Below are 21535 nucleotides of genomic sequence, written 5' to 3'. Positions count from 1 at the left end.
ATAGAACAAAACTGCGGTGACTCTTCCTTTTAAAGAAAAAGGGGACCCAGCAAAATGCCCCCACAACGTAAGAGAGCCACCAAATCCCTTTAATTGATTCACTATTTGGTTTCAAAGGCTCAAATTTTCCCTATATTTCCCATTAATCTGTACATTATTCACTTCAACACCACATTTTCCTAATGTGTTCCTATGTTATCGAACCCATACCAACCTATTATCACAGAGCGAGCAGGACCTCTGAATGCCCTGTTGTGTCTGCCACCAAGGCATATGTAGAAGATCCTTTAAATTCTGTTTCCAGTTAAAAGTTTGTCTCTTCTCAGAACACAGTTATTAGGGAATCACCAGATCATAAGTTCACCTTAAATCTTGCTATTTTGGTTGTTTGGCCTTTTACCAACTCCCTACAGCTAGGCTAGCCACTTCCCCCACATCCAAATGGCTGGTTACAAGAGCCAGCTGTTCAATTTGCCAGGAAACCTTGAGGATTACAATCATAAGACACTAAAATCTTACGCGCCACAGCAGTTAGTGTTGTCAAACTGACTAAAGCGAGCACAGTATTTTCAAAAGTATCATTGAATTCAAATAAACTGCACAAATTGAAGCACTACTCCTTCTTTGTACGGGAAACAATTAAACCATCTTTTAAAAAAATGCTCCGTGACCCCAGCCTACACGTACTGTGACCTCACATGGAGTCCAGACCACGCAGCTAGAGTATGTAAAAAGATGCACCAAAAGCTGGTGGGAGGAAACCAGCTGCAGGGAAATGATCAAAGCACACCTCCCACCACAGATTCTTGTGAAATTATGAATGTATAGTATCTGCAGCTATGTGACTATAAATGTAGGGGGACATCAACATGTTCAGCGAAAACGTTCATAAGTAAACAAAAACTAGTTATTCCTGACACAGTCGATTTCTCTCAGACATTTTTGAACTGGCTCCTGATTGGTCCGTGAAGGGGTTTCGTCAAACATTCAATGATATATTCGTTGGCTTAACAAGCAAAGAGGAAAGACAGGGCAGTGACAGTGATAGACAGCGTAGCGTTTTCTTTCTCTACTTAAGAAAATGAATGACGTGAAGACTACAGTCAAATACAGCACGGCTGCTTCTCTCTACCCGTACCCGTGAGTGCGTTTGCCTTTTAATATGTGACAAAATGGAGAAACACAGAGTTTCTACCAAATACAGCTGGAATTTGCAGGAGAAAAAGAAGCCTGACCTATTTCTCGGAATGAATGGAAATGACCTACGCTGTGGGCCTGCATGAATCTAAATTGAGTCACCAAGGGTATCCTGTGCAACAGTGTTCTGTTTGATTTAGAAACTGCTCCCCTGCTGATTCGAGGCAAGACAGGGGATGGCTGTGCCCACTAGGCCTTGAGGGGGGAATGTTTCAATGGCAGACGTCTCCAGCAGCACCCTGCTCCCAGACTCAGCACCAGACAAGCCAAGCAACACAAATGCAATTAGGTGCAGGAGGAGCAGACACAAACGTGTTCACACGCATAAGTCTCCTTGCTACAGCCTAAAATCCAGTTCCTGTTGCCCCCTGTCTCAGCTGAGCCCTCTTTCTTACAGGTTGCGTTTGAGCAAACATCATATCGAACCATCTGTTGAAACCTGGTAGATTCAAGAAGTTGTTTCTTAAGTGGCTAATAAAAGGAAGTAGAGTGAGTTTCAGAGGTTGTTTTCTAAATTAAACATCAGATTAAAAGTGAAGACAATGGGGAAAATACCTTAAGTCGCTCATGGAAAGCTGACTGTATTAAACATTATTCGACATTAAAAGGAAAGCTCTGAAATTCTCTGAATTTAAATGCTTTTCATTTAAACTTGGCTTGTGGATGCCGTCCCTGTTAATCGACTGACAAATGATTCATTTCGACAACATAAAAGGTGAAAGAGGGCCATCTTTGTGGGAGTGTTTGCTTGATTGGCATGTGTCTCAGCTTATCACTTTAAACAAAAACGACACAAAAATGTCAGCGCTTCGTCACGACAGAATTTTTAAGGAACCTTAAGGTTGCGTGGCTCCCCTTTGGATTTTGGTTGCAAGCTTATAAGTAGCTCTAAAGTTATTCAGACATCAAAAACTCGAAACTGTAAAACACAAGCCCTTTCTAGTAAACGTGGACAAATATAGAAACTACAATAAAGGATTTCCACAATAATCTTATTATAACACTTCTGTGAATGAAGCCTTTACCGCAGTATGAAAGGAAATACTTGTGTAGGGATTTATTGGAGCTTTATGAGACAGGTGATCTGTAATTTGGAGGTACACGTCATATTTTCATTCATACGCAAATTCAACAGTGTGCTGAATTAGGGCCTCAAGAAAAAAGGCCTCACACTGGACCAGAGCGCAGTGGCTGGAAAGCGAACCACTACCTGCTATGCTGATGTGTGAAAGAAGCCCCTCTGCCTGCATCTTTGGCCTCTAGCTGACCTCCCTCCGCCTGCAGACAGACCACTTAACACTGCCTCCCCACCTGTAGAGATGTCTGAAGAACAGGCCCCACTTCAGAGCTACGCAGTCAGTGATTGGCCATGATTACCATGGGCACTTGACTCATTTCATCTCCTCTAAAGCACTAAACTTTGGGGCATCAAGCACGGAGATGGATTCTTCTTCCCATCTATATTTTTTGATTGTGTACATTAATACCAGTGTAGAAACACTTTAATTAGAACTTGTTTCTGATGCAAAATATGCATGAATGTAAAATGCTGAATATCTGAAATGTTGCATTTATTATGCATCTAATGTTGTTGGGTTTTTTTCCATAGTGATGCGTTGTGAAGGGAATTTCTCTGCTGAGGTTTTCGAGTAGGTAGTGGAACTGGCACCGATGTTTGCAAGGAGGTGTCATTCTGTATCAGCCGAAGAGCAGTTTGATAAAGCGGCACTGCCTCGGTGACATGAAAGCCCAACTGAGTTCAACAACAGCCGTCATCTCTGCTCTGCTTTTCTGTAGATAAATGCCACTGACAGGAACAGAATTCACTGTGGTAACTGATCAGGTGCCAAGTGCCCTCTCCCCAGTGCCCTGCTGCACCGAAGCCCTCCACGGAGCTGGCATTGGCCTGGCCTGGCCTGGTCTTGCAGCCACGGGCCCAAGCTTTGTAGCTCTACCCTCGACTATTCAAGCTATCTCCAAATCACACCCGCCTGCTGTCAGCAGCCCGACTCACAAACCTAAGCAAACAATTTAAAACCCGGCAGTAAAGACCTGACTAGGAGGCAAAGTTAAGACAGCAAAGTTGACTTGATCGGAAATCTAATCTTGCATATTTATGTGGTGTTTATTACACCAGCGTTGCAACTAGCTCAAATATAATTAGTGATAGAAGAGGTGTTATTATGTAGGTCTTTGTCAGAGGACGTGAATGTGTTTTAAAAATACCACAGCAATGAATCAGTGGCCTCACTATCTTTACAGGCAGGCAGAGCTGGTAGGTTTTGTCAACCAGGCCAACAATAAGAGAAGCATACAGGCACCAGAATGAAAGAGGCAGTGGTGTTTGCACTTATTGTTTGGCTTCAGCTGAAAGTGAGATTGCTGTGATTTAATATAAAACAACCAGCCGTTATGCATTTTACCACCATCTCCATGTAAAGCCACCTGGCCCTCCAAAAGAAAAAAGAAAAAAAAAAACATTGGAATGATTAATATCCCATGTCTGGAATACTCAGAAAATATACATATTATAACCTTCACGGTTTCACAGCCTCATAAACCTAATAGGATATTTATTTTATTTTATTTTAAAAAGTGATTTAAGGCTAGGCTGCAAACATATATACCCAGCTGCCTCGGATGAAGCCTATATTATATTGCTACATCACAAAGGTCTGTGACTAAGCATTGAGGTCCATGTTTACAGCATCCCAGACCGTCGAGGAAATATGTGGCCTCGGTGCGTTTGTCTTCGTCCAAAGAAAATTAAAGGTATTCGCACAGGAGCTGAAGTTGAATGCATCGAGGCACGTACTCCCATAAAGGCAGGTGCACCTGTCTGCAGTGGCAGCCTTTTGTGCTCACTACCAAATGAGCCACGAATCTACGTGTCGCGCCGTGTGTGCGAAATACAGCATAGACCTACATGTAAAAGGAGATGAAACCATCCGTGTCTCTTACCGTTCTGCCTTCAGTCATGGCTCCCCATCATAGCGTTTGGAGTCCAGACCTCTGACGAGCCGTTTATTCCTATCAGGCTGTGTCACTCACTCACTCCCTCTCTCTCGCTCATCCCCATGTCATGTTTCTCTCCGCTGCAGCAGAACCAAGCCACGCCTCCTCCAGTAGCCGCGTGACGTCTGCCTCTGACGAGCCCTTTTTTGCACACGCCCTCGCATGCGCGTCCATCATTTGGCCGCCAGAGGCCGCTGTGCATGAACCAATAAAGAAAAAAAAAAGAAGGAAAGAAATGAAAAGCCAGCGTAATCACAGCCTGTACGAAACTCCAGTGACTGCAAAGCTATTCTCCTGAGATTAAAAGCACACTGAAGACTGCTGCACTCATTTACCACTTTATTAGGAACACCGTGGATATATAAATCTGCCATACATTTCACAAGGCTTCTAAATGTTATGTTTTAATTACTTTAAAACAAAAAATAAGATAGAAAAAGGGGGATCAGTCTACATAATGTTTATTACTGATGCCAAATTAGGTGATGATGGTGGTGGTGAAGTAGACCTCTGGGCTAATGGGTTAGACAATAGGTTAGGAAATCTTTTTTTTTTCATCTTTTTTTTTCTTTAAAGTTCTGTCATACACAGGCAAAATCTCGAGTTTCTACAAGAAACAAATTCTCCAACAGTATTTCATGGTGTTATTTTAATAGACGTACCTAACAGGTAGACGTTTGGTTTGGGATCTACATTCCAGTGCTGGGGAAATTATTTATCTATCTATCTATCTATCGTGACTCACAGAGACTGGGTGTTTTCTCATTTTCTTTGGCTCGTTGACTAAATGCTCACCGCGGTCCATTCTCATTGTCCAGTGTTTCACTTGAACTGGTCCAGCAAGTTATCTCTGGGCTGGTGCCTCACACCGAGTCCCCATATCGATCCGCCAGCTTTACCTGCCGCACGGACACTGCGTCTTTGGAGACAGTCCTCACTGTTTGCCGTCTTTCTCACTTTCAACCGAAAGTCCTCGGGCACAGCCATGAGGTCTTCCGTCGCGTTTGTCATTCTCCTGGTCTTCTGCGTTGGATTTACTGGATGTAAACCCTCGTCGCCCTGTCCGAGTGGCCAGTTTATGCTGAAGAACCAGTGTGTCTTGTGTCATCCCACCTGCTCCGAGTGCTACGGACACGAGCTGTTTGAATGCACTACCTGTGGAGTTTGTGAGTAGGATTTTCTTAGCACGTATAACGCAGTGAATATAGGGCTGTTGTTGATGGCTTTCTCAAATGGAAAAAAAGGCGATTTTTATTAAATATCCATTACATTTTCCACACACACTAGCTTGCACTGCATTTGATATACCCACGGATTTTTTTAAAGTCGTGTATCTTATGTGACAATAACTTAAGTTTTCATCATCATTGGCAAAAAGATCCAACACAGTACCTATGAAATGAGGACATGAGAGCACTAAATTTGCATGCCATTGTTCATATAATTGTTTTTTTTTAAAGGATTTTATTATAATTTGTTATTATTTTACCACACCTATACCAGATCATGACAAAGACCTGTTGACGACTCAGTAATCCAGTTTTTTTTTTTTTTTTTTTACTAGTCTATTTAATGATTACCCAGCTCTTTAAAAAAGGCTTTTGTTCGACGAGGAGCATTCAGCTCTGGTTTACCATTTACTCTTGTTAAACAATCAGAGAGGCTGGCTGTAGGACTTGCTGGCTACCTCTGAAATAGGGAAGGGTTGAATGTATGATCGTTTTTCACCCGAGTTTTCACGGTGTAATGTGATCGTGTCAGAAAGAGGCCTTTGTTAATCAGAACAGGGAAAAAATATCTGGAAGAGCTGGAAGTAGTGCTGTTGCTGTTGACTAGGCTCAACCTGCAAAAGCTGCAACTCTGTCCCTCCTTCCCTCACACTCTCCCTCCCTTGAACACACACTACTGATTCTCTTACTATACATTGTTGCTGGGTGGACCTATGCTTGGTTGTCATGTGCCATATTTTTCTGATCATGCTGTGATTGAGGGAAGTGGAAGGATAAGAGAGGCAGCAGCTTGCAGCCGCTCTCCTCCCTGTCTCACACGTCTTCTGTGTGGCGCTGAGCAGATGAGACAATGCTGTAACTCGGCTGCTCTCAGAGATGCCTCAGGTGCCACAGGTGCCTTGCTAGGCTAGTGGCAGGTGGCAGAGCATTAATCATGAGGGCCAACACAAGGCTGTCTCTGCTTACAGCTCTGATCTCTGGTCTCCCGCTAATTGCCAGTGTTTATATTAGTTGGAGCATCAGTCAAGAAGTGATCTGGCACTGTTGCTGTCTGCAGTCAGTCTGCAGTCAGTTTATAATGATCTTTATGCCTTCCATTCGCCTGCCGCTATTCTCTGTTTTTATTAAATATGCATGTGAAATCTCTGAATCCAGCACCTCCCAGCAGTTGCCACAGATTCCCTCAGCAATCCTCATCTTTCATTAGGCACTTACTTTTACACAGTTGCAGTGTCTTTTTAACTTTCCTTCATCCGACTGGCTGTCAGATGAAGAAAAGATTAAAGCTTACCTCTGTATTTATTAGGAGAATCTGAATGTTTTTCACTCTCAGAATACGGCAAACAGCATTTTTATGATAAGGGAAAATAGAGTATGCTAACAGCTCCTCCGTGACCTCCTCTTCCTCCTCAGATGAAGACGGACAGGAACGTTTCCTCCACCAAGGTCGCTGTCGGACACACTGCCCACGGGGATTCTATCCTGACAGGGGTCACTATGCCTGCCTGCCCTGCATAGCCAATTGTGAACTGTGCACAGATGGCAACATATGTGCCAAGTGTCGAGGACATTACAAACTTCACAATGGGGTCTGCCAAACAGCACTGTGCGGCATAGGTAAGTGCAAAACAGAGTTTTTGTGGAGGCGATATCTTTGCCTAACAGAGAGGCATTCAGTATTCTGGACCTCTGTGTTTCAGGGCAGGTGCAGGACCCTGATACAGGAGAGTGCATTGACTGTGAAATTGGCTGCAAAACATGTTACACAGGTAAACATGCTTTCTGTATGAGGCCCACACACCATTACTGTTTAGCGATGTATATTAAAACGCTGATAAAGGAGCACAATGCAGTTTGTTTCTCCCTATGAATGCTAATTAATCACCTTTTCTCCTCTGTTCCCAGAAGACCCAGAGATCTGTAGCAGCTGTGTTGAAGGTTACTTTCTGTGAGTGTTTTTTTTCTTACCTTATTATTATATTTTGATAACTGTGTTTTCCTCCTGTTCTGCTCTGAAATCATCCACAGACAACAGCGTCAATTGGCAATTATCTTTTCATTGTTTATGGATTTGACAGGTATTTTCTATTAGTTTGAATATTAGTAATTATTAGTAAAAAACACAAAAAATTGAAATCATTATTTTCTGTAATTTCTTTTCTGATTTTTAACAGTTTTAAAATTAGTTAATCAGTTTACGCTTATAAATTTGAGTTCAAAAGGACTGAAATGTTGCAAATAGTAAAATGAGAAAACTCGACTTAGTTATTTGTTTATCCGGCATGGAACAGTTATGCTTTTGCATGCTATGCTTTATGATTTTTCAAACAGTTTTTCTTTTTTTATGGAGATTAAATATGCTGCCAAGAAGCAATTAACCTCACAATGACCCTGTAATTGTTTTTTACATTCAATGGTATTGCTTTGCAGGAAAAAAAAAACAACAACAACAAAAAACGGGTCTTGTAAATCTACATGCACTGTGAGGCATTATATGGCCAACCATTTCACAAATTGCTTATCAGAATATGCTTAGCTTTCTTACCTCTACAGAAAATTGCATCTATATTCCTGTTTACACCAGCTTATCAATTGGACGCAGTGTGTAACACAGGTTATAGAGCCAGAACAGACCCCCCAATTGTGCACTCCTCCCTCGAGTTTAGGCCTCCTGGAATCGTGTGAATCAGGTTACCTTCCATTCAGAATCATACGCTGTTACCTGAGCCTTGGTTTTGAGCTCAGAAGAGACTTAACAAAGTGTTCTTATGTGTAAGGAGTAGAGAAAAACAAGTAGAGATGGACGAGCTGCAAGAAAATCCAGCACCTGCTTTTGTGGATGCTACACAGGTTTATTGGGATAGTCTATTTTTCTGCATCTGCTTGTGTAGTTTTCTTTAAAAGTATGGTTTTAGAGATTCAATATGACTGTTCATCTTAGCATTTTATGTTGTTATAGCTATTATATATCTACATGTGTAGCAGACAAAAATAAAATAAATATAATCCAGCAGGGAGCTGTTATAAATTGGGAAAAACAGCCACACTGCGACAGATTGTGACAGTTTCGAGCACTAAAAGAAATTCCTCCTTTTGAGATTTTGCTGGTAGTGAAAAATGTTAAAGTTCGACAGCTTTGGCATAACCATGAATCAGTGAGGCCAGTGTTACTCTTGCATTAAACGCTGCCTTTTAAAAGAAATCACAGCATGATGGATGTTTGGTATTTATTGGCATTTACTTTCCTCCCTAAGGAACCAAAGAAGTGCAGCAAAACCAAAAATTGCTGTGATTCATTCTCACTATAATTTAAATCCTTCATTTCCCGGGGCTTTCTCTTTTCTGAGACTACCTGCAGTATATTTTCTTCCTTACTAACAAAGTCCAGGAGTAAAAGACCTAAACAGAAGTTGCGTTGGAAATGCAAATGTGCTCTTCTGGAATGGATAGCCTGGTGTTTGCACAGGGGGATTCTTAAACATCCTGCAGATTTTAAAGCAGAGTAGTTTTTCCTGGCAAGAAATGGGGCCTGGTTTGTACCAGCTGCTATTGTGAACCACTTGATGGATGCATCGTGGCGCCTCCAGCTGTTCCTCCTCAAACAACCCCCACATCTTAGCACCAGATCCACGGCAACGCAGTAGGAAGGGCAGGTTGGGCTGTCACTGGTCAGGTTCCCTTATGTAGGAAGGTGGTGGAATAGGCTACACAAGATGCTGCATCACATATGTTAGTGGCTTATTTGCTGCTTGGCTAAGTCCCTCTTTCTTTAATGTTTTAGCGTGACATCTTTGCAAATCAAATCTTCACTTTTTTTAAAGCTCGTTTCTGGGGCAGCTGTCTCATGTTTAATAAGACAGTTAAGCCCCGAAGGACTGATAGGATAGGTTAATGACAGAAATCACCCCATACCTACGAGCTACAAATAAAACACCAATTATCTTTTCGCCTTAAGAAGAAAGTAGAACCACAATATGCTTGAAGAAAGCCAGCCTACATTGTGCTTCCTGTCCCTACTGTTGTTCGTCTAAACTGCATGAGTTGGGAGAAGAGTGCTCTGAAGTCAACAATTCATCTACAGGTGTGCGGCTTACTGACACAATGCATGTTGGGATTACCGCTTGTGTGCGGTATACCTCGTGTTTCTGCTGCCATCAGATCATGGTGCTTTTCATCGGCTTTTTTGATATCACAATAGTTCTGTTCAGCATGTTTGCTTTGCAAAACAGAGTCTACTTTCATTTAATAGCTGTGGCAGGGAGTTCAAGTAATGCAGTCACTGACCTATTAAAAGTTCTACTGAGGAAAAATACTTTGCTAATTGCCAGGGATTATTATTGCTCACCACGTGTATACAAGTTAAAGAAACCAATGGAAGATTTTCAATGAACCTTTCTCTACAGTTTCAGGCACCAGTGTCGCAGACATTGTCCTCAGAGCACCTATGAGGACAGAGGCAGGCGTGTCTGTCTCTCCTGCCCAGCACCATGTGAAGACTGCAGGAATAACACGCACTGCTTTGCCTGCCAGCCTGGTTACTTCCTCAACGGTAGAAGCAAATAACAATCATATATCTATGCTTTCCTTACTATCAGTATACTAAATGATGCAGATGTTCCATACCATACTAAAAGAGTATATTCAATATATTCTTTAATCACGTTGTTTTTGTGACTAACCAAAGACAAATGAAAGCACTCTGAGTCTTAATTTGGCTTGCAAAACATGTTCATTTAAGCAAATCTGTAACATAAGATATGCAAATGTATGATTTATGCAAACAAAGAAGAAGGGATTGTGTTTTTGTGTTCTGTAGGCGTGGGAGAAAAAGGTTGGAGACTGTAAATAAAGCCTGGAAACAAAACTATAGTAAAGAAAGGTTGGCGAGCCCACTGCTGCACTAATCGGCCTCCACCTTCTCCAGCTACAAGGTCCAGTTTCAAAAAAAGAAAAAAAAAAGAAAAAAAAATCTAGGTCATTGTTTTGTGCCTGGGCAGTCAGATGGAATTTGGAGAGAGAGTGATCCTATAAGGGCAAAGGAGAAGGATTTGCGCAGCAGTGAACAGCTCACTTATGAGAATAAGTTTATCAGCACCATTTAAAGCATAAATAGTGTTTTACAAATCAAAGTAACTTCTTATGGTTTCTCTTGACTTATTTCTACAGAAAAAAGTAGAAGAGAACATGTAGAGAAGTGCTTTTGTCTGCTATAGCATCCATGTTTTTAAGATTGTCAGTATAGAAGAAATGCTGTAATGGAATAATGTCGTAATAACATTAGTCCCTCTCTGTGCTTCTGTGTCTGTGTCAGAGGGACAATGCATTAAAAAGTGTCCTCAGCAAACCTTCAGCGACTCCAGCGGGTGGCGCTGTCAGTCTTGCCACAGCTCGTGCCAGACATGCCACGGACCTCGTGCAACAGACTGCGACCTTTGTCCTGGTGGGAATTTTCCTGTACATGGACAGTGTCCTCACATTAACTGCCCACAGGGACAGTATTTTGATGGTAAGTAGAGGAAGCACGGTGAAAGCTGACTTAGGCTGGTTAAAAAAGAAGTTTTATGTGATCCACTGTAATCCAGGTAAATTACAGATTTACAAATTTACGAACAAAAGGACAGAATGACATATCAGGTCATAGCTGAATCGCAGATAACACTCGTAACACGATACTTCTCTGAATCTCGGGTGGAAATGATTGCTTTTCTCCTTTGGGTGACACTGGAGGTCAGTACACTGTCCCAGAAATGTGGAGGGATTCATCGTCTTGCTCAAGGACACTTTAGGAAGTTGATACTTGCTGCTGAGCCCACAAGCTTGAACCCTGCTGAAGGACCTCTGGGGTCATCTGCCTCAAGCATCTACCTCTCTAGCCCCTTCTCTTTTGTGTCTGTGTCACCAGCACTTGGATACAGTACTCCATTGTTCTTGTTATCAGCTGTACACGGTTAATAAGTCGATTGTTTTAATTTCCACATCATTGGTTTTATTATTTGCTTACGCGTGTGGATAAGCCAGCTTCGTCAGGAGCAGTTCGCATTCAGCCATCAAGTATTTTTCCAAGCTATATACTGCTATTGTAAGGAAACAGCTTCATTTAAAACATTCTACTTCTTAGGTTTCGATTTTAACACAGGAGTCATTCACATATCTGTAAAACTGACCAGTGCTGTCACTTTGATTGAGCCAAGAGCTGTTATTGCGCATTTGCAATTTAGTGTATTTTCTTTTTAAAACACTAGTGCCTGTTTTATCCTTAGGCAACACTGAACATGAATGGTTTTAGAGCAATACCTTTTCTAAATGTTTGCTTTTGAATACAGAATGCAATAGTCCAAAAGCTCCTGATTATCATTTCTGTTTATTTCTGCACAGAGCCCTTTCTTATACAGTCTATTTGTGCCTGAGACACTAAATCTTGTTATGGTTCCCTCTTGTGGTGGGGATGGTTAAAACAAGCTGTGTGCTGTATGTATATTCTTTTCCATCCAGGGAAATATGGTGAATGTCACACGTGCAATGTTTCCTGTAAGACCTGTTTTGGCCCACAGGCACTGGATTGTTCTTCTTGTTTTAAAGGTAATATTTACTGCTTTTAGCTTTTCAGAGTAAACTATCTTAATCGCAATGTTAATTCTTGATGCCAATCGTGCGAGTGTGGATGTGTGTGTATTTGTGCTTCACAGGATATTTCCTGGATCAGGACAGTTCCTGCGTAGAGCAGTGTCCACCTGGCTCATATGCGAACTCTGCCACTCAGCTGTGTGAGGACTGCTCTCCCAGCTGTGAGGCCTGTGTGGACACCAGTGATAACTGCATCAGCTGTTCCAAAGGCACCGATAAACTTTTTCTCCACCAAGGCCGGTGCTGGTCCAATTGCCCAGAGTAAGCAGTTTGATAAGCGGTGAAACAAACACGGAGCTATTCAATGATGACACGATCTTCTTCATGCTTCGCTTCTCTTTTGTTTTCTCCCAACCGTATTGGGGTTATTTTTGTTTTGTTTTTCTTTAGAGGTTTCTTTGAGACAGCAGAGGGGTCGTGTGAAGCCTGTGATAGCTCCTGTCTCACCTGTGATGAGATCAAATCCCAGTGTCTGTCCTGTGCTGACGGCTACTACCTGGAGAGTGGCATGTGTAGACTCAACTGTTCGCTGGGAATGTATCCTGCAGATGATGGTACCTGCAGACGATGTCCTCCCCACTGTGAAGTTTGCTCAGATGACAGGACCTGCTTCCGTGAGTTATTAGCACAGTCAGCAGATTTAAAAGATATAATGTTCGATACGGGTGAGAGATTTGTGTTACAAATTTTTCACCCCTCCAGGGTGCAGTTTCCTCTACTTGATGCTGAACGGTGAGTGTAAGGCTAGTTGTCCTGTGGGCTATTATGAGGACATGGAGGAGGGCCGCTGCGGTCAGTGCCACCCTACGTGTGGCAGCTGTTCAGGGCCTTCAGCAGATGATTGTGAGACCTGCTCAACCTACAGCCCCAAGCTCTATAAAGGTGTATGCTCAAAGGACTGCCCCGCTGGTACTTACTATGAGACTGCAGCTATGGAGTGTCAAGGTGAGCACCTGGATTCACAGATTTGATTTGGTTTTAAACACCAAATATGTGGAGTTTTCTTGTTACGGCTTCACCGTTCTCCAGCGAGAATTCTTTCTAGTTTTCATGATGCTACTACGTAGGTTCAAAGACCATAAATTCAGATGTCAAAATGATTAAAATACATTTTTAATCATTTAATCATTTTAATATTTATTCAATTTTGATGAAATTGAAATTTTAGAAATTGAAACTGTAGCAACTATGAAATGCAGCTGTCAAATTTCATTTCATTTAAATCCAATGATATTACCTCTGTTCGAGTTTTGGATTTGACCTTCCTAGTAGCAGGAATTCTGCAGTGTTGCAAAGTTATTTGTTTTTATCCCTCAGCTGTAAAAGGCTGATGGGGTGTGGTTGTCACCTTGCGGAGCGGGTGGCTGGCATGAACACTCAAGTTTATGAATGTGATAACTCGAGAAGGAAACCACCTAAGACTTTTTTTAAATTGATAAAATTATTAATTATTTAATTATTATTATTATTTAATTAATTAAAAGCAATTAATTAAAAGCAAAGCAACATAGGATTTTCACATTTATACCATAGGTGTATCTACTAGGAGCCTGAGGGGTACTACTGGCACCACCAGAACTTTTAAGATAATGTTAAGATAACCCCACAAGTAATATTCTCTAATGTTTTTTCACAATGTGTTGCTGAAAGTACTTTGACTCACAGGACTTGCATCTGTGTAATATAGAGTTGGGATATCCCTTTGAATAAGTAGTTGGATAAATTAACATGTAGATGTGTTGCAATAATCATGCATAATACTCTGGGTAATTGATCAAACTGACCCTTTCCATGTCATAGTTTTTAGGGAATTGATGTAAAAGAAGCCCAGAGTTGTTATTATTGTATTTTCTGATTCATTTTTATTTGATTCTTTGATTTCAGAGTTTCATTTAGTTTCCAGAGTGGGTTTGCTATTTTCAGTTTTGGTTTTACTGTTTGAAAATGTTGCCTTTTAGTTTAGTTTGTATTAGTTTTAGTGTTTATTTCATGTGCTGGAGGCAATGTTTCGGAAAAAATCTAGCACAGACTTTTTAAAAGCAGTTTACTCCCAGTCCTGCAGTATTATAGTATCTATACTATACTGTAGTGTTTATACAGTCGTACCTATACTACTGTATAAATTAGATCATAATGTAAAATAGATCAGCTTGCAGCACCACATTCATTTCAGCGGAACTGCTGATTTTGTTTCACTATACAGGTCCTGTTCTCACCACTTGAATTTGTATATCAGCAATCGGTTCTGGATCTCCTCCACAACGTTAGAAGTGTGACCCTTCAACTTGTCTTTCATTTTGGGGAAGAGGATAAACTCACCAGGAGCCAAATATGCCAGAGTTGGGCCAGTGGTGACAACACCACGTAGCACAGTGGAGATGCTAAAGTTTCTCTCCCTTAGACAGCTCAGCGTAATATAGTAAAGCTCACCACAGAGAATCAGACAAATTTATGGTGCAAGCTCTGTAAAAGTATAATAAAAACCCCCAAAATGCACATGTGCCGCCTTGAGGTTTGAACACTGTGGACTCCACACACACTAATGTCCACAGACATGAAAGTTAGGTTAGCTAGACTCAGAAAGTTAAATGTTTGCTCTGTGCTTGAGGTCCATGGAGTGGTTAGAATGGCACTCACACAGAACAGTCTATAAAGCGTGCACTAGAAGTCCACACCAAGTACACAAAGAAAAAACCTTGAAAGCGAGATCATCCAATTTTTTCCTCACACCTTCTATTAGACTTTCTTTTCCATACTAATTACCTTGAATAATGTTAAAGCTTGAATAAGCGTTAAAAATAAAATAAAACAGAAAATGTGTAACAAAGGGAGGTTAATGCAGTGGCCAAAAGCAATTACTAAACTCACAACTGAGTGATAATGAAATAAGCTATTTGCTTAAAATGAAATCCATTCACCTCTAAAACATGATTATTGTACCCTCTTGTGTAAATGTGGTAATGTGACATGAAGGTGTTGCAATCTGCTTTGCTTGGTTGTATTTAGAGTGCCACCAGACTTGCCTTAGCTGCACCGGGCCAGACGCCAACGAGTGCACCCAGTGCGAGAGAGGACTCGTGTTGGATCCAAACACGTTACTGTGTGGTGTGACGGGTGATACGGCCTGCCCACCGGGGACCTACCTACACAACGACCAGTTCACCTGCAAGGGTTGCCACCGACACTGTCTTTCGTGTGAGGGGCCAGGCAACGATGAATGCCAGACCTGTGCTGTCCCCAGATATCTTTACAGTGAGCATTTTCAACAGGTTTATGTGCAGACACAGAGGTGATTTGTGGTATAAGTGAAAATCAGCACAAAACTGATTGTTTTAAAGTTGATTTATCATGCAAAGACAAAACAAATCTGAATCATTTATCTTTTAACTGTTAGCTCTACAGGTGCTTGAAAAAGCCTTTTCTCATTTTAATCACTAATGAAATTTTTGGCCCGAGTTATAGACTTTGCTTTTGCATTTAGTGCTCTCACAGCTGGCTTCATAATAATGGCTTTTGTAAGACTATTTGACAATTTCAGGTTAAACAGATTTATGCAGTTGTACTGGTTGCTTCTCTGAAGTGAGTACGCCACCAAGTTAAGGTGCTAACTCTGTTGCTGTATGCTTTTTTTCCAGACAGCACATGTGTTAATACGTGTCCTGATGGCACGTATACCACAAGGCAGGAAGCTGATGGAAAGATGTTGGGACTCTGTTTGCCTTGTGACCACGTGTGTTCCTCTTGCACTAGTGCATCACCAAGAGATTGTCTTACGTGTTCTCCAGGATATCTGCGGCTCCTTCAGCTCTGTGTCACCCATTGTCCCACTGGGTAGAAAGCTCTGTTACTATTTGTGAAATGTTTACCTCAAGTAGACAAACAATTTCTGCAAACAGACCTTTATGCTTCAGTGACCCCAAACTAGAGATAATACAGTATTTGTTTTGGAAGTGAACCAAAGTTTCTTAGGAAGAAAGGGTGTAACGTGGTTTCTCCTTCTTCAGCAGCAAAGTAACTTTTTCTTAAAGCTTTTTTTTTTATCAGTTACATATTTGACAAACATGAAGGAAATATTTTAACCCATTTTTTTATGCATTTCTTCAGGTATTACAGGGAGGGCTCCCAGTGTCATAAATGTCACCAGTCCTGTGAGCTGTGTACAGGACCGGGGCCCGAGTCTTGCAGGGCATGTTCCCCTCCTCTGCTGGAGCTGAAAGGCACCAAGCTGTGTGTCGAGCGCTGCCCACACCGCTTCTATCAGTCTAACGACATCTGCAAAAAATGTCATATCAGTTGTCAGACATGCATAGGTAGGTAGAGATGAAATGTCAAACCAGTGAGTCAACAGAAACCCATTTTTAAGCATTCAGGCATGTTTTTTACATTTTATTTATTTTACTGTGTTACATACAGCTTTTTGTTCTAATCATTTCATTTAATTTCAGTTCAGCAAACAGAAAAATAAAATTCCTTCTGAAATGTAACACTGATGTACAGTGGGGCAAAAACGTATTTAGTCAGCCACCGATTGTGCAAGTTCCCCCACCTAAAATGATGACAGAGGTCAGTAATTTGCACCAGAGGTACACTTCAACTGTGAGAGACAGAATGTGAAAAAAAAATTCCATGAATCCACATGGTAGGATTTGTAAAGAATTTATTCGTAAATCAGGGTGGAAAATAAGTATTTGGTCAATAACAAAAATACAACTCAATACTTTGTAACATAACCTTTGTTGGCAATAACAGAGGTCAAACGTTTACTATAGGTCTTTACCAGGTTTGCACACACAGTAGCTGGTATTTTGGCCCATTCCTCCATGCAGATCTTCTCGAGAGCAGTGATGTTTTGGGGCTGTCGCCGAGCAACACGGACTTTCAACTCCCGCCACAGATTTTCTATGGGGTTGAGGTCTGGAGACTGGCTAGGCCACTCCAGGACTTTCAAATGCTTCTTACGGAGCCACTCCTTTGTTGCCCGGGCGGTGTGTTTTGGATCATTGTCATGTTGGAAGACCCAGCCTCGTTTCATCTTCAAAGTTCTCACTGATGGAAGGAGGTTTTGGCTCAAAATCTCACGATACATGGCCCCATTCATTCTGTCCTTAACACGGATCAGTCGTCCTGTCCCCTTGGCAGAAAAACAGCCCCATAGCATGATGTTTCCACCCCCATGCTTCACAGTAGGTATGGTGTTCTTGGGATGCAACTCAGTATTCTTCTTCCTCCAAACACGACGAGTTGAGTTTATACCAAAAAGTTCTACTTTGGTTTCATCTGACCACATGACATTCTCCCAATCCTCTGCTGTATCATCCATGTGCTCTCTGGCAAACTTCAGACGGGCCTGGACATGCACTGGCTTCAGCAGCGGAACACGTCTGGCACTGCGGGATTTGATTCCCTGCCGTTGTAGTGTGTTACTGATGGTGACCTTTGTTACTTTGGTCCCAGCTCTCTGCAGGTCATTCACCAGGTCCCCCCGTGTGGTTCTGGGATCTTTGCTCACCGTTCTCATGATCATTTTGACCCCACGGGATGAGATCTTGCGTGGAGCCCCAGATCGAGGGAGATTATCAGTGGTCTTGTATGTCTTCCATTTTCTGATGATTGCTCCCACAGTTGATTTTTTCACACCAAGCTGCTTGCCTATTGTAGATTCACTCTTCCCAGTCTGGTGCAGGTCTACAATACTTTTCCTGGTGTCCTTCAAAAGCTCTTTGGTCTTGGCCATGGCGGAGTTTGGAGTCTGACTGTTTGAGGCTGTGGACAGGTGTCTTTTATACAGATGATGAGTTCAAACAGGTGCCATTCATACAGGTAACGAGTGGGGGACAGAAAAGCTTCTTACAGAAGACGTTACAGGTCTGTGAGAGCCAGAGATTTTCCTTGTTTGAGGTGACCAAATACTTATTTTCCACCCTGATTTACGAATAAATTCTTTACAAATCCTACCATGTGGATTCATGGATTTTTTTTTTCACATTCTGTCTCTCACAGTTGAAGTGTACCTCTGGTGCAAATTACTGACCTCTGTCATCATTTTAAGTGGGGGAACTTGCACAATCGGTGGCTGACTAAATACTTTTTTGCCCCACTGCAACTATTTAGACCATTTGCTTTCATTTTAACTCAGGAGTCTCTCTTTCTCTTAATCATCTTTGAGATGTTTCTGTACCTTGATTGGCACATGAAAACAAAATCAAAGGGGAAGCAAAAGGAACTAAAAAGCCCTCCCTAAAGTGCTTGTAGACATGACTGTGTGGAGGCACAGATCCATATTCTTACATTGAGCACATTTGGAGCAACAAGCACTCTTCCTGTAGACAAACGATTCCCAAACTGAGGAATCATGAGAGCAAGATTGTGGTACTAAAGGTGGTTAGGAACCTGGTGACCTCCAGAGAACCTGTGGTGACATGGGACAAATAGAATATGCATTATAGCAGCACTCCAGTGATCTGGGTACAGTATCTAGCAGCACAGCTTCATTCAGTAGTATTAAATGGGGGGGGGGGGGGGGAAACCCTCAATTGTTACTTTATTTTTTATTTTGTAGACTGACTGTTGACTGTAAATGGTTTTCGGATACTAAATGGTGGTATGCTGGGTAAGACTGTTACCTCACAGGGTCCTGGATTTGAATCCAGTCTAGAGTCCTTCTATATGTGGATGTCTGCATGGGTCTCTCCAGTTACTCTGGCTTGTTCTCACAGTGTGATGAACTGGGTTGCCACCACCACCACCTTTGACCCTGAACTGGGGCTTGAATAATTTCTGACTGTACTTTATATTTCCAAACTGTCAATATCGTGGATTCACTTTCTCATTAGGTATCTGCTCAGTGCCTGTATGTGTGTTTGCAGATGCCTCTCCTCAGGGCTGCTTGACTTGTGACTGGGGCAGCATGCTACAGGACAAAGTGTGCTATCCACGCTGTAAGGAGGGACTGTACTTTTCTGAAGAGGTGGGTTATGATTAGGGCTGTTCGATATAACGATATATATTGGATGACGATATAAAAACGTCTATCGTTTCATTTTATGCTATTGTTTGTTTCGTGGTGTAGCAAAATAAACTTTACGGCAATATTTTTCATCGTTTTGATGGTCACTGTAGTGGCTATATTAATTTCTTAAAGTTCTCTATTTCTCTTATATTCAATATAAGCACACTACAGATGGACAAGCGCCTGTTTTATGCTTTGTGGTTAGCAACAACAACGGTAACACCATCGCGTGTCCGCTTGTTTATGTTCCACATAAACCTTTCACAATAAAGCTCAAGATCCTGTTGAGACTTTTCAAAATAAATTGAATCACGTGAAAGAGCAGATTATTTACGGATGAGAAGTAAAAAAAAAGAGCCGCCAGGTGCTAAAAGACTCAAACGTTAGAACAGGCTTTCCCCGCAGCATGCCGTGTAATAAATACTCACAAAGAAAACTGCGGGCATTACAATTTATGTCTAAAAATGTATCGTTTCATGCATCGGTTAAAACACTCGACTCCAGCTACATGACGCCCAGCTGGAAACACTTCCCGCAAGTCGAGCTGCCCGAGATTCACAGAATTTACAGAAAATGTTACATTTTTGTGATTTATATCGTTATCAGGACGATAGATTTCTTATATCGGGATATGAGATTTTGGTCATATCGCACAGCCCTAGTTATGATTTAATGATCGTCTTGTCATTGTACTACTCTATGTATCATAACCATTGTATTTAAAGGCAAATGGCAGGTGTTCTCGCTTAAATTGATAGCATAGAATCTGCCTACAGACACTAATTGATCACACCACCGTAAATGAGTGAAATAATAAAAAACACTGATCCAAATTAATATTTTAGTTTGGCTGCCACATTTGTAAGCGAGCTACCACGGATGTTTGCTGTATGCCTACTAGCTTGTGACAGTACACAAAAGAAAGTACATAGACATCCTCTCAAAACCAGGATGTAGTAAAACAGGATTAACAGTGAGTAATACTGACATACTGAATTGTCAGGTTAGAACTGATAGTGGTGAAACAGGCTGGGCTATTTGCCTTCCATTCTCTTCAGAGCATAACATAACCTCTGGCATAACCTTTTATCTAATGTCTGTATCTAACTGTTCGATTGTAGGAAACATGCAAGCCTTGCAACAAGTCATGCAGGCATTGCTACGGCCCCGGACCTGACCACTGTCTGACATGTCACACTGACTCTGCTCTTCATGCTGTGGAGAACCGTTGTGCTCCATGCTGTCAGACTGGAGGCAATTACACCAATTGCTGTGTTTGTGACAGCCGCTCAGGTAGTGATGCTGTCTTTCATAAGCGAAAGAAAAGTGTATAGATGTGACAGTTTACTAAAGGAATTTTGTGTTTTTTCTAGCACTGTGTGTGGAGGCCCCCCAGCCTAAATCAGGAGACATCCAGGAAACCGATATGAGTTTGTCCTCCAGAACTCTGAAGCACACCTCGGCTGCCTTGCCTATTGCTCTGCTGCTTGCAATTGGTTTGACTCTGGCTGTATTTGTCTTGGTTAAAGCCCATGCTAGGAAGAGGCTTTGTTGGAAACGAAGCTATGAGAGATTGAGTGGTAGTGCGAACATTAACATGCCCCACGGCGTGCCCGAGCCAGATAGCGGAGATGAGGTAGATGTGGTGTACACCAGCAAAGGTGGATCCGTTTATCGGCGTTACAGCTTCATCCACGAGCAGGACACAGATGCAGACCAGGATGTGGATGAGAACATCCGTTTTAGTCATTCTTAGATGCATTTAGAGCTCAGAGTAATTGAGGAATGTTTCGGGATGCTCAGTATCAAGACGGACACGTAGTCAAAGTTAAAATAGTTAATGTGTAAAAGAGAATGCAGCAGTAATTTTCTTTGGTATGTTTCTTTTGACTTCAGGTGAATATTTATTCTATGAAGTGCCTGTATCTGTATAATGGAAATTCTTAGACACATGAAACAGTACAGATCATACACGTTTGTGTAAATGTATATGGGTTTTTTTCAACTTGATATTAAAGTCGTGCTTGTGAAACAGTGAATTGGTCATATACTGTAAGTTAAACTTGTTTGTTGGAAAGAGAAAATCTTTTCTAATTTACACCGTTTGAATGCCTTGAAACAACTGCCTTAAACCCTGTCATCCTGGTAATGTTATCAGTGGCATCAGTAGAGTTGAATACAATTCTGCAAACTGTAAAATATTCCAGGAATGTTTTTCAGTTTTCCACACCTTAGTTTTACATATTTCCTTATGTAATGAAACAGTGCAGCCTCTCACCATTTAGTCGAACTGTAACCTGCACTGAAGACAAAGTCACCTGTGCGGCAGTCCCTTTCAAACAAGGATATGTATTTTAAGAAGCGTTGTATGTTAAGAAATCTTTTTCTTACCTTGATGGTTTTGTTCTTTTCTTTTGCTCTTTGGAGATTTGGCTCTGAACAGTCATCGTCTGATCTGCAA

The 21535-nt window shown here is 41.6% G+C and overlaps 2 protein-coding genes and 1 long non-coding RNA gene across 4 annotated transcripts in view; 1 reads left to right on the top strand and 2 right to left on the bottom strand.

The window, feature by feature from the left end:
• otud7a (OTU deubiquitinase 7A) overlaps positions 1-4328 on the bottom strand; it is a 45822-nt gene extending 41494 nt beyond the window's left edge. The window contains exon 1 of the mRNA XM_005928738.3: positions 4159-4328. The gene's annotated coding sequence lies outside the window, so the exon portion shown is untranslated. The remainder of the gene's footprint in view (positions 1-4158) is intronic.
• Positions 4329-4508: 180 nt separating this feature from the next.
• LOC102312947 (proprotein convertase subtilisin/kexin type 5) lies at positions 4509-21529 on the top strand. 2 transcript variants are annotated; one of them, XM_005928737.3, is made up of 16 exons: positions 4509-5378; positions 6855-7058; positions 7142-7210; positions 7350-7389; positions 9845-9990; positions 10753-10947; positions 11934-12020; positions 12128-12326; positions 12456-12679; positions 12768-13010; positions 15072-15317; positions 15701-15896; positions 16170-16375; positions 18932-19032; positions 20196-20367; positions 20448-21529. In XM_005928737.3, the coding sequence occupies exons 1-16, from the start codon at positions 5000-5002 to the stop codon at positions 20828-20830; spliced, it is 3090 nt and encodes a 1029-aa protein (XP_005928799.1). In that variant the 5' UTR covers positions 4509-4999; the 3' UTR covers positions 20831-21529. The 2 variants fall into 2 exon arrangements, with proteins under 2 accessions (XP_005928799.1, XP_005928798.1); XM_005928736.3 differs by having other exon boundaries at positions 4510-5378; positions 7347-7389.
• Positions 16236-21535, bottom strand: LOC106633314. Its single transcript, XR_001336524.2, has 3 exons — positions 21466-21535; positions 18354-18474; positions 16236-16337 (listed from the first exon to the last, which is right to left on the bottom strand). It is a non-coding gene; the product is annotated as an uncharacterized LOC106633314 (long non-coding RNA).

The sequence above is a fragment of the Haplochromis burtoni genome, unplaced genomic scaffold, assembly GCF_018398535.1.
Source record: "Haplochromis burtoni strain Fernald_Lab_line unplaced genomic scaffold, NCSU_Asbu1 Contig_114, whole genome shotgun sequence".
NCBI lineage: Eukaryota > Metazoa > Chordata > Actinopteri > Cichliformes > Cichlidae > Haplochromis > Haplochromis burtoni.
This window is presented reverse-complemented; position numbering and strand designations above follow the sequence as displayed.

Bases quoted from the DNA above. Each gene is read 5' to 3' on its own strand.
- LOC102312947 (XM_005928736.3), top strand. From the start codon at position 5,000: ATGCTCACCGCGGTCCATTCTCATTGTCCAGTGTTTCACTTGAACTGG. The intron at 7,211-7,346 runs GTAAACATGCTT...CTCTGTTCCCAG, and splicing joins CTGCAAAACATGTTACACAG to AAGACCCAGAGATCTGTAGC. The intron at 10,948-11,933 runs GTAAGTAGAGGA...TTTTCCATCCAG, and splicing joins ACAGGGACAGTATTTTGATG to GGAAATATGGTGAATGTCAC.